The following is a 13,678-nucleotide window of genomic DNA, read 5'->3' on the forward strand; positions in this document are numbered from 1 at the left end:
AGGCAGCTTGCGTACCACCAGTGGTAAACAAACCATAGTTTGAGAACTACTTTTGTTGTTGTCAAAGGCCCCAACACTGTGTGTGCACGCTGCCCTTTGCTATCTCATAATTTGTGGTAAGACAAAAGGTAGAATCTACTAATCTCCAAGATTAATGCAAATAAGGATTTGTACTTTTATTTTTGTCAATCCTTAAAAAAAAATGTTTTTTTGAGAGTAATATGAACTTTAGTTATAAAATAGATGTTTTAACTGTGGATTGTCAGGGTTATCCATAATTGTTAAGAGATGGAGATTTTAAAATATGTGTTTTTGTTTGAAAAAAAAATTAGACTGAAATTTGCACATTCAACATTTTACCCATTGATAGATTAAGATGAAATTGAGGTAATTCCCAACACATTTAATATATTTTCCTGGCAGGAATAAGCTTCCATAGAGAAATCAGGACAGCAAGAATGTAACCCATCAGTGCGAACAGCAGCAAGCGAACAGGAGGAAAGAAATGTGTTAAGAGATGTGCAAATGTGTCGCTAGAAATATGTGTGACCACTCTTTACAAAATAAAAATTCATCAAGGAGCTAGAGAGTAGCGACCATCTTTGTTCATTAAAGAAGAGAGAGGGGGAACAAAGGCAAGAGTGAGAGAATGAGGGAGGTAAAAAAGGGAGGGAGAAACCGCAGGTAGAAGGCGTAAACATGGCCAATCACTCTCTCCATCTGCTTCTCCATCTGTGCTTCCTTTAATCCACTGAACCACCAGTTAGTGACCCCTCAATGCACACAGAGAGGGATGAAGAAAGATATAGAGGAAAGGAGCTAAGAGAGAGAGAGAGAGAGAGAGAGAGAGAAGGTGCATTGCTACGATAAACATACACTGCGGATGTTTGTCCTCCGAAATAAAACATTTTCATATCAACGCCTTTCAGTGTGTGTGTGTTTGTGTATGTGTGTGTCTATATCTCCTGTTAGATGATAGTACAATCATCACTTGAGACGCGTCAGCAGTTGTGGCACAAACAACATTTCTTCTCTTCTCCTTGTCTGACTCCATCTCGCGTCTTTCAACAGGCCTGTATCAGTCCCTCTGCCAATCTTTCCTACTTTCCATTTCTCTCTCGGCCTAAATTCATACCTTTTCTCATAACTCTCTCTCTGTCAGATTTTCTACTCCCGTCTCCCATTCCTCCTCATCTCCTCACCTGCTGTCATATGGTGGTTCCAGCCCAGTGGTTTCACCCTCCTCTGTCACAGCTCCTGCTCCCTGCTTTCTGCACATTTCCTCTCCCATCGATTCCCAGTCTCTACATCTATAGAAGTCCAATAGTCCTGTCTGCAGCTCTGCTTCCTCCCACTTCTTCTCTTTCACCCCTGCTTGATCCTTTCCTTTCCCTGCCTCCACCTTACTACTCTCACTCTCATGCACAGAACATTTGTGTTTTTGAATAAAAAAAAAAGATACAGCCAAAGATAGAAATGCTGTACTATTATTATTTTTTGTTGTTGAGCAAGCTGGGTCATTTTATCTTTGTGCTTATTTCTATCTGCACCTATTTCTACAGTGCCAGCTTTCTACATGCCATCCTTTCTATTCTCCATCACCAGGGACATAGTGAAGGGTAAACTTACCTAAACTCAATTTGCAAACCTTTTTATTTGAAGAATTTCGCCACATTTTTATCTGCTATAAATCTTTATGAGCGTACCTTAGCACACAGCAAAGTACTATCAAACAGGTGTAATCTGTTAGGATGGGCCATTGAAAGGGAAAAAAGCATAACTTAAAGGTATAATGAATAAAATTTTATTGCCCAATATAACTGATGATCATAATATATTTTCAGTGGTTGATGGAATTATTTCTGACTTAAAAACTTTAGACTCTCCACCCTGTACCATCTGTCTTCTGTCACTCATCCCTTTGGCATTACTCAATGTTCTCAAGCCAAAAAGCAAATGACAAAGCTGTCATTATGACTGTATTTTGCTTCATGACATATTATTAATTCTTCACAAAATGGTGCTGTTTAGTGACTGTAATTAGCTAGCTTACTCATCTCTATTGTGAAAATGTGACTTAGGCATTCATGCCAATTACTAAACAGGCTGCCAAAAGTCCAGCTGAAGTGTTATTCTCGTCCTCTTCTTCTCCAACCTGCCATCATATTACTCTCACCTCTCTCACAGGAGCGTCCCAGGTATCCCGTCCCAGAGCAGTCGCAGACGTAGCGATTCCAGCCCTCCCTGCAGATGCCGTTGTGCTGGCAGGGGTTGGACAGGCACTGCTTCGGTGGCTCTCTGGAGCACGAGGGCTTCACCCCCACCGCCCTCTGGGCCTCGGCCAGCCGCCGGATGTCTTTGCTCTGCCCGTCCACAAACAGGTCTCTGATGCAGCCCACGTAACCGTAGTTCAACAGAGCCGTCCACACCTGAGGAAGAGGTCACCAGTGTTGAGAAGTTTCACTTAAAGTAATTTTTGTGGTCATAATTTCACCTGATATATGTGTTTCTTACACGTGCTCAAATAAAAATAATGTACAGCACTGGTTCTCAACATGTTTGGTGTCAAGGACCCACAAATTGATACACATCAGGCTGCGAGCCCGTATTTGATAAGATGTAGTCTCAGGGATCCCTGTCTGCTGAAACCCAGTTGGTTTCCAGACCCCAAGTTGTTGCAGCTATATTATCAAAACACACAAAAACAAACCTCTGTAGGGAAGATGAGTCCAGCGCGGTCCTCAGGTAGTCCTCCAAGGTACAAAGTTTCATCCAGGTCCAGGATCTCACTGTCTCCCGGAGCTGTGTACGCTGTTCTTACACTGTTCACCGAGATGGTCCCTGGATTCACAGCGAGACATCAAAACAACTTCAGTAATTGTTATGACCTTCAATGTGAACATCCTCATCACAATCATCACCACCACCACCACCTCCGTTATGACTACCATCATCATTTTTATCATCATCATCCTTTCCCTTTTTTTTGCTCCTCCTCATCATCATCACCGCCGCTCATCACTGCTATAATCAGAAGCAATGGAAAAACTACACAAGCCATAGTCACTCGTTTGTGCCTCCAAGTCTGTGCTGGTTTAAAGTGCTATGTCCAATAAATCATTAATACATTTATTTTTAGACATTAGTACAGTTACAGTAAACAAACAAGACCCCCATAGGGAAGACTGGCAGCCTCTACTGCTACTCTAGGCTGTAATTAACACTGACATACAAACGATATCAGACTGAAAAACAAAACATTTTGGAACTGTATGAACGGTATAAAATACATGTAAGAAGAAGATATAATGTTCATGAAAGACAACAAAAGGTGCTGTGTTAGTATGTTTTATGCATTTACCTACAGAAGGCATCGGTTTAATGACAAATGTGGCTATAATACTTAAAAAACATTAACAGCACTACCATGAGAAAGAGGCAACCAATTGCTTTAATTGTAGTCTGAGTGTTATGGTAATTATACCAACACATTACAATAAATTTGACAGTGCTACTGTATATTGATTTTGTTAAAAATGGTCCATGGTCCAGCACTCTTAAAATCAAATTAGATGAGTCCAGATTGAATTAAATACAGACAGCAGGCAGAAGCCTGGTGCTTACTATAAAATGTTGAAGTACAATCTTGTCTACCCATTATCCTCCACCTCCATCAACCTGTGTGGTCAAGGTTAGGCTCAGAGTTGAGTGAGCTGTAGTGTACCTGAGCGTCCGTCCCTCTGGAAGTCCACATGATACCATTCTCCGTCATTGACCTTTCTGTCGATAGCCTTGGTCTTCGTGGTTCCTGAGCCCATGTCCAGCAGCAAGTACAGGTGCCCGTCCAGCATCTCAATGGCAAAAAAGTCCACCTGTAAGTCAAAGAGGCACAGCATCAGTATTCAGTAATGGCGAGCAATAAAAATGCAAATTGTAGCTGCATGTTACAATAAAGTGATTGGGCTCCAGTCTAACCATTTATAATCAGGTTTTTTTGTGCAATATCATTCAATTTTAGTGAAGATTAGTAAACTTATACATTTTTAGAAACTACATAGATCTTGTGCGGAATGGGGATTTCTAGATTGCTTAGAGTTGTGAATCTGTGGGTTATAGGAGAAGATTATTACTACTATACTAATAATATAATAACTAACAGCCATCTTGGATTTGATATAGTTTAAGTTAAGTGGTGAAATGACTTCTGTTTTGAAAAAAACTCACTTAAGGTTTAGCTTTTAATTCTAAATTCAACAACAATAGTAATAATGAATATTGTTATTACATTTTGTACAGATATTCATGGTTCCCAGACTATATATTCTGACGAATTTAGTGATTCCTTGGCTTTTCTTCTGGTGCCACCATGAGATTGACATTTGTGGTTTGTTGGATGGACTGCCATGAGATATGTAACACTCATGTCTCCCTCAGGATGAAGAGCATTAACGTTTGTGATCTATCACCACCATCAGGTTAAAGGGGCTAACACCCTAGCATTGTCATTGTGTGTTAGCATTTAAGTTCACAAAGCTACTAGCATGGCTGTAGACTTCTATTCTTAGTCTTGTTTCTTCCATGGTTTTCCTGTGTGTTTCTATAAATTATATATATAGTATATATATTATATTTTCACCTTGACTGTAGGAGGTGTGCGAGGGTCCTTGCGTTGCTGTTGCCGGGGTTTGCCATGGCTAAAAAGCATCAATCCGTTTGGCTCTGTGGTCCTGAAGTCAAATGAGATCGATCCCGCCTTCTTCGCTGTCCACTTGCTCAGTGCCACGAAAGACTCTGGGGTGTCAAAGGTCACAGGGTCCAGCGTGGCCACACTCTCGCACTTGAAGGACACCATCCCACTTACCTGGGCAAGGTAAAAGAAAAATAAATGTTGTGGGTTCACACATTTAAGAAAAAGGGTTGTTAAGTGGCTGCCCAGTGAATAGTATGGCCAAAATGGCTCCTTTGTAGTCTGCAGCTGAACTTAAGCCAGTCGCTCCCAGCTGTAACTGACTAAAAGACAAAAGCTTGTGTCTAACTCTCAAAAATATAATCCCATTTACTTAAAATACAGTATAAGCCTTGCAGGGCCTGACAGGAGTTTGTGGTACAAAATGATTCCTGTGTTCTTCGTATAAGAGGATAATGTGTAGTCTGGATCAAGTTGTACATGCTTTTGAAAGTGCATACCTTCATCTTTGGGTCTCCCTGTTTTGCCAGTCTAGACAGCTCCAATCGTACATCATTGTTCTTGTACACCACCTTCAGGGGACAGGATTGAAGAGAAAAGAATGAAACATTAATTTATCTTTGGATAAAAAAAAGAAACCTTTTTCTTCACTCGTGGTCAATAGATACAACCTCATTTGATTCCTGTCAAATATGTCTAGTGTGGCATAGAATTTGACTATTGTGATTTTTCTTTATTTAACCTTAGTGTTTTACAACAATAAGGAAAAACAAGCAAAGAGAAAACGCTTTGATATGCTTTGATTAACTGTTTCAGAGGTCAAAAAAAGAAGAGAATGCTGAAGAGATAAAAAGGGTGACAAGACACTTAAAATATGACCAGACATCCATTAATCTTTCAACCCACTTTTTTATTTATTCAAGTGTTTTGGTATTTTTATATGCAAGCGACAACCTTAAGACGAGCGAGCCACTCCAGCCCCATCTTTTGATAACTCCCATTTGTCCCTGCTACTTGCATGATCGCTTTTACTCTTTTCTGTTTCTCTTTCCTTTCCCTAACACAGTACGCTCTCTGACTGAGCAGCATGAGTGTAAAGAGTGTGCCTGTGCTGAGCATTTTGATGTTGAGAGAGACGGGCACACACAAGCTCTGCTTTATTAATCCAAACCTCCTCCTATGACCTCAACTAAGCAACATCACAAAACTTCTCTTTTGCATTGGCTTTTCACCTTTGTTTAAAAATGTTTGTATGTCATGTGATTTTTCATCCGTGTGTAGGGCAATGAGTTCAGTTCTTGAATATAAGTGCTGCAAGTGTGCAAAATGGTGTTAGCGTGTGGGTGTGTAGGAGTGTGCCTGCGCCACATCAAATGCACCAAACTGTTACAGCCGAGATCATTCATGCGTGTGATTCACTGCATACATCTTAATTTGCTCACACGGATTATCATATCATCGTATTAAATATGTAAATGTGCCAGTGGAGGGTTCACTATGACAGCGGCAGCCTCGTTTAAACACCATCAGTCTTAATGAAGCAACACAGAGCGCATTCACCACTGATACAGATAGCTCTCTGTTTGGCACATCATCTGTCGGCTTGTTTGGTTGTTTGTTTATGCCTCTGTGTGAATGAAAGTGAGACTCAGACGTGGTGTGTATATTAGGGGTGTGAGGATGTATTTGGGAGTTTTGTTGTGTCAATGCATAAGTGAGTGCATATGTGTGATTGTTTGTGTTTGACTATTTTTGTCTGTGTGTGTTTAGTGGGTATATTTGTGCATTCCTGCTCATGTATGCGCATGCATGCTAAGATTGTGTTTATGTGCATATGCAAGTGTATTAGTGTGTTTTCATGAGTGTGTCATGTGAGTTTTTGTTGTTGCAGTGTTGTGGCCCATTTCAAGCACAGCGGATGGATGGAGCGTCTCTGTGCCGTAGCTAATTAGCATGTTAGTGCTTAGTGCTGTATCTACTCCCTCAACGACACTCATCACTGATTCTCTCTGATGCAGGGGAGGGTGTGTGTGTCTGGGACTGTTTGTGTGAGTCTGCCAAATGGAAGCATTTCGGTGTGTGCGCTTTATAAGATAATGTGTGTAAAATGTTTGCATGATGCGTGACAGTAAGTGAAGAGAGGAAGAAAAAAAAAGTGAGAAAAGAAGACAATGTGTTTCTTAAAACCTGAGAGTATACAGAAATATGTGCAGCATTAGTATATTAACTCAGCAGTAATTAAATATTATCATTCATCGTCTTTCAGCGGAATCATATTATGTAGAAATTATCATGTAGCGATTATCTCTGTAGCTCATTCAGTCTCAATTCTGTCTAAATTAACAATTTTGAGCAAATTGAGGTTAAATAACTAACTTGTTTTGCATGTGCGGATAGTTTTGTCTAATAAAAAGCAGTTTGACTATTTTATTTATTTCATTTTTCAAATATCTTTAGATTTTTGCCATATCGCAATATATACTGGATAAAGATAATCTTATTAATATCATGCAATTTTTTAAACCATACTATGAGCATGAGTATATCAAATGTGTTTTCTTTTTGCAGGTAAAACACATAAGTGCACAACGCATGCACCCCACCTCTTTAAGACAGCCCATGAAGTTATTGCTGACTGGAGAACCGGGCAGGTCAGCAGTGCTGGGGCTCCCTCCCACGTAGAAGAAGTCGTCAGAGCCCAGCATGGTGTAGTCCTCCTGGGTGTAGCCAGTGGTGGTCAGGATGCCGTCCACAGAGATCGTCACCTACATAACAAAGCACAGGGAAAGGACACGCTATATACTCACACCAAAGGTAGCGCTAAGCGCTAGCTAGGCGCTGACCAGCCAAATTAGCCCCCGTTACTCATTGGTAACCAATGTGTATGCATTCTGGTGGGGAGAAGGCCTGATTGGTTTGGGGAATTGGCTAGTTGTGCTGTTGGGACTTTGATTTGGTGTGGATGGATCAGTGCTAACTGTGTGGTGTAAATGAATAGTGCTGCCTCTGGTCTTTGCTGTTATTACTGACATTATGTTGATATACACTGCTAAATGCCACTCACTCAACCTGCCTAAACGTAGAAATACACTCTGTAGCCCCATCTACCACTTGTACACTCTGACTGGAATCATACTATGTGGTCTGCCTGCTTCTGCCTGTCAACAGCAGTAAGTCTATTGTACAGAATGAAAACTAGATCCTGTGTGTGATTAATAAAGATTTACTGATAACCAAAGCCTCAAGGCCACCATCGGTGGATTGTGACTCTCCACACTCAGACTTCAAAGCCAGTTCTGTCACTGCATTGTACAGACTAAACCAAACCAAAACACAGCACTGCATTAAAAGGCTAGCCTCGTCTTCTATGTACACTAGTTCAGCTTTTACATTAAAAGTTTTCCTCCTCATGTCTCTGCCGCAGACTCTAAGCTGCTTTATCTGGTAGAAGATGCAATTTGATTTACTTCCTAATACACTAACAACAGCTTCCCTTAATGCTCCACCTAAGGCGACACTGGCCCTGGTGTTTTATAATTCAGCCCATTCTGCTGTATAATAACCTATATGGGGGCTTTTAGCTTGCACAGGCTGCAAACCCTGTCACACGTAAGTCACAGTTAGTGGTATGTTATCACCCTGATGTTCTTAAGTACATTACTGACCATGTTCAACTGCCCATAAAGGTTGTGAGCGCTTTACTTTCCCACTACAGTATGTTTCCTCTCACTGATGGTGCTTATCATTGCCAGGCAAACTTGCCCAGCCACAGGTGTTAGTAAGTTTCCACAGGCTTCTTCGTGCTATACAGGTAGGTGTTAGTACTATTTACTTGTTAGTAGTTGTTAGTTGTTGCATTGCTGACAGCCACAGTGGTGTTACTTGTGTCAGGCCAAGCTGTGTGGGGTTACTGAGGTTAGGGTTAATGATTTCAATGCTGTTAGTAGTTGTGATGATGTTATGTTATCGTGTTGTTAGGGTGAGTTGTGATGATGGTGTTAGTTAATTAGTATGTGGTCTGGGGGGTTTGTTAGATCAGCGAGTCTGAATGAGATGACACATGGACGAACACACACATATTGATGTACACACACTCACAGGTGTTAGATGGGTTACGGCTCATTCCACACGTACACACTCACATAAATATAGAAACATGCAGCCTGTTCCTCTCTCTGCATGCAACCACTGGCAAAGAGGACACAGCAGACAAAAGAACGACAACAGAGGACAGGATGAATCAGAGGAGAACATGCAGTGGCAGAGTGGAGGACGAAAAATCAAAAGAAGAAGGAAAAAAAAGAAGGGGAAGGAGGGACCTCTCTATCCATATTACGGACCAATCAGAGAGGGGAAGGGTTTCTGAGTCACGCCATGCAGGAAGGGGGGGGGGCTCGCCATTTGCGTGCAGGTGAGGGATGAGCCAATCAGTACACGCCTACATGTCAGTCACAGAGTGATGGGGTGAAAAAAACGGTAGAGAAAGGGAAGAAGGGATTTTTAAAAAAAGAAGTGGTTGGCAAGGAGGGGGGGAGGGGGGCTTTTTAAGCGTAAAAGATTACCAACCGCATTTATCCTTTTATTGGTTTAGTTTTGATGTCTATGGTTCAAAAGGAAATAGACACGGGGCAAACCCAAACTAAGAAACAATTAGAATGATATCTACCGAACAATGGAGTTTGTTTACCATAGCGTGTCCAATGCCTGAGTGCTTTGTAGGAGAGGGGGAGAAAGGAAAGCAAAAAACTGTGAACAGAACAACTTCGGGAACAAAAAAAGGATAGCTAGAAGGCCTCTGGTGAGGTTAGTAGGTTGGTTGGAGTGGTTTCGCTAGGAGAAGGGCACAGGTTAGGTTAGTAGAATGAATCATTCCATGGATGGTGGTTAGTTTCACTAGCAGGTTAGTAAAGTTAGTAGTCAAGTTAGTAGTACAAACAGGCAAACGGTAGAGGCAGGGCACAGGTGGTGCTAGTGACCCTCAGTGTTCTCTAGTTCACTCTCTCTCTCTCTTTCACTCACACATTCATTCATACATACACACCCACAATTGAAAAAGCACTCACCTAGAGCAGAAAGCAGTGCTGGTCTGGTGGTTAACCCACTGTAAACTAAGACCAAAACCTCAGGTATTTTCTTCCTACCACAGCATCACTGCAGTTGGACAACAGACCACTGACCGTAGCTTCTACATTGATTAGTTTCTTGCTGCAGACTATAGTCTTTTCTGCTGCCCACTGCCCCTGAAACATCTGCAGCAGTCACTGTGGTTCACCAAAGTCAAACACACACTGAAACTATTTAACAGGGAATTAGAATTAATGCTGCAACTGAAAATCATTTAATTAATCTGAAAATTATTTCACAAATAAACAAATGAATAATTTAGTCTATAAAATGTGATAAAATAGTTAAAAATGCCCATCACACTTCAAGATTCTTGTTTGGTCCGACCAACAGTCCCAAAGTCATTCACTTTACAATGTTAGAAAACAAAAGAAAAGCAACAAATCCTCACATTTCAAAAACTGAAAAAAGCATTTTTTTAAAAATATTTTTACTTATCAATTACTAATTAATTAATCAAAATGATAACTGTTGTAATTAATTTTGTTTATTGCTAATCATTTGATCACTAACTAAAATCCAAACATGCTTCCATCCATTCATTAATATACCACTTGCGATCTTTTTGTCCTACCCTATGACCCTTCAAATCTTTCTTCTTCAAGGCTTAATAATATCGTAACTACTTTAATATCTCCTCTCCTGTTCCTGCTCTGTGCTTGGTCGCTCACTCTTCCATCTCCTGTTGTCTGGTTACCTGTCTCAGGTTGCGGGTGACCTTGACGTCGTGCCAGGCGTTGTCGTTGAACTTGCCGTTGACGGGCTCCACCAAGGCCTCGAAGGCCCCGGAGCCGAGGTTGATGACAAGTGACACGGCACCGTTCTTCAGTGCCAGGTTGACGTAGTCGGCTGACTTGCCGGTGTGCAGCATCAGGCCGTTGCGCTGCAGCGTCTTGAAGGAAAGCGTGATTTCATCGCTGCTAGACTGGATGGGGTTGGGCGACAGGTCATAGCAGAAGTACTCTGAGCCCTTGAAGGTGGCAACATACTCCTCGCGAGCTGATAGAAAGGGAGAGGTGGAAAAGGAAGAGGACGAAGGAAAAAGGGAGGAAGAACAAAGAAGTATAGAATGATTATACTCTTGTTGAACATTATCATAATGATTAGAACAAAATCCAAGCTATGTTGCTTCTTCCCACACTCCTCTTCACAATATGCTCAAAGATGATAAAATGGTGGGTGTTCATCAGAGCCAGCCGAGTAAAACAAAGCTCTGCTGGGCCTGGTTAAATTTGATTCGGATGTGCGGTACAAAACATATTGTTTAAGATGCTGAAAATGTTGTTACTGTCAAGCAAAGCCTCACTGATGCCAGCACTTGGAAGAAACACTTCCTTCCATACCTCTAATCGTACCATGGAGTGGTGTGTAAACAAGCTTTGATCACTCATGTGGGTTGGAGATTAAACAGTGTGGATGCGAGAGAGACAGTCGTGAGTCTGTAGCATTCCAAACTCGTTATGAAACCTGCCATCCTCTCTTTTGAGAGAACAGCTGTGCTGGCAGTCTGAAGTGATGTGGTCTTGTTTGACAACATGGCTCATTTCGTGATGTTCATCAAATGCCAAAATGTGTGTATGTGCATGTATGTGCAGTAGCAGTGGAGGTTAGAAAGGTTTTGGGAAGGATGGCAAAAAATGACAATGAAGATGGAGAACCGAAGCCTGTAAGCATCATGGCAGCCAAAGCAGGCAAGACTGACCAATTAGAATTCAGGATAACAAGCAGACAGCCAATGGTAACTTACCTTGCACACCCTTTGTGACCCCCAAGGACACAAGACCAAGATTTGCAATCCATCATCCTTAAGCTCACACTCTCTTATCTACTCTCTCAGACCTACTCATACAGAAGTACACAGCCATATACGCAAGCAAGCAGAGGAACAAATATGCACACCTACACACACATCTGCGTGCAAAAAATGATCATACTATTGTGCTGGCAAGCAGGGGTGACATTATCTGTCTCCTTCACACCCATCCCCCCAAAGCATCACCCTTCCTCCGCATCCACTCCAGCATTCTCCTCACCACCATCCCTATATCTCTCACACCTCCCTTCAAGCTTCACGCCACCATTCCTCTCCGCACGTCTCGCTGGCCTCTTTTCCTCTGCTATGTGGAGCCTCTGGCATAACCACCAACTTGTAGTTCACGATAATGAGGAGAACAGAGGGGAATTTAACACACACTAGGTCAGGCTGGAGCAAGACAGACACTTGGTGAGGAACCGCTGGAGAGGAAGGGAGGGTGTTGGGATTGCCACGTAATGAATAGACTGAAGTGTAATAGGTTATTAAGGTAGTGAGAAGCAGAGAGAAGAGTGTTGAAATGGAATCGGCCGCACTTGAGTGAATATAACACAGAGAGAATAATGAGAAGGAAAAAGTGAGAATATATCACAATTCAAAGAGCAATTGTGGCAAATTGTCTTTCTTTGCTTCTGTTGCATGAAAAAACCCAAAGTGTGAATGCCAATATATGAGTGAGAAACAACAAGTTGTTTGCCAGCATGTGTGTGAGTTCCCCCAAGTGTGTGATTCCTTCCCTCCCAGCATGTTAATTAAGAGTGTGCGTGTATATGCGCATGCCTCAAAAAGAAAAAAGTGTGCAACTTTGTGTTCAAGCATGTGAATGTGTACGTGTGTGCAGACAAGTATATGCTTTTTTTTTATGTGTGCATGAAATGTGCAGGGGTGTGGGTGGGTGCTGGTCTCTGTAAATATTGGTGTATTGCTGTCAGAAAAGCTATTACCAACTCAGGGCCTCGGGCTAGTCTTTACTGAGAGGAGCGAGAGCGAGGAGGAGGAGGGAGGCACACAAAAAACACACGCACACACACACACACACACGGAAAGAACAGCCACAAATGCTAACACAATCACACAAGCGCACTGGCACACACACAAGCAGACACGTAGACAAATGTAGATGAGGTGGCTGAGTGAGGACGGGAGCCAAGTTGTTCACAATGAGAACACACGCAGCCGTCCAGCAGCATTCTAGCGGTAATTTACAGAGGTGCCATTAGGTTTCAGTGTGGTGCTTCACCATTCTGTTGCTAATTTACAGACATGTCATTAGACCAGACAGGAGCACATAAAGCATCTCTGCATCGATCTGGAAGCTCTGGGCCGCAACAACAACAGACGTATACACACACACACACAAATCAGGCAGGAAAATGCATATTGGGTGACACAAACACAATGAAGAACATGTGTCGTGCATTCATGTATTCAGTGTGTATGGACACACCTAAAACACAAACACACACACCCGAAGAATCACGCACGCTCTCAAGTGGGCAGGTTGGAGTGGATCTGTTGTAGCTCAGATTAATGGAGTGAGTCAGTATTAGCTCAGAGTAAACAGTGAGACAGACACTGACATACACACCACATGTCACACTTCATCCTGTGGAGAGCACTGTCGATCAAAGCAGGCGAGCAGGAGGATGAACGAATAGAGAGAAAGAGTGTGGAAGAATGCAAATGACAGTAACAAGAAGAAGAAGACAGAAAATACCTCAAGATAAAATATTTAATTTCCTTTGGCGATTTTTAAGCACCATTATCTTATGTTTTATATGAGTTGTGGTTAGGCTTAGGGTCTTGTGGACTGGTTGTGTGGTGGTATGTAAAGTCTGACTGTAAATGTTTTTCATTGCTCTTTCTTGGTCTTTCTTGCAAAAAGATTCTTTCTTGATCTTAATGACACTATGAGATTTAATAAAGTTAGAGAGTAATGGAAGGAATAAGGAATCTCACAATCTAGGTTATTTCACTTCCTGAGATTTTAAAGCCTTATTATTACATGATGTTTTTTTATTACTCTTGTAATGTGCAACTGCTGCTGCTACTGT

The 13,678-nt window shown here is 41.8% G+C and overlaps 1 protein-coding gene across 1 annotated transcript in view; it reads right to left on the reverse strand.

Moving 5' to 3' along the window:
• Positions 1–13,678, reverse strand: part of nrxn1a (neurexin 1a) — a gene marked incomplete in the record, with an annotated part of 44,695 nt that overhangs the window by 23,763 nt on the left and 7,254 nt on the right. Inside the window, 7 exon segments of the mRNA XM_035671085.1 lie at positions 2,177–2,429; positions 2,711–2,841; positions 3,725–3,872; positions 4,637–4,861; positions 5,188–5,259; positions 7,291–7,452; positions 10,509–10,810. Coding sequence (XP_035526978.1) covers positions 2,177–2,429; positions 2,711–2,841; positions 3,725–3,872; positions 4,637–4,861; positions 5,188–5,259; positions 7,291–7,452; positions 10,509–10,810 — 1,293 coding nt within the window.

This window comes from Morone saxatilis, unplaced genomic scaffold (assembly GCF_004916995.1).
Source record: "Morone saxatilis isolate NCDOM2014 unplaced genomic scaffold, NCSU_SB_2.0 Contig1, whole genome shotgun sequence".
Classification (NCBI taxonomy): domain Eukaryota; kingdom Metazoa; phylum Chordata; class Actinopteri; family Moronidae; genus Morone; species Morone saxatilis.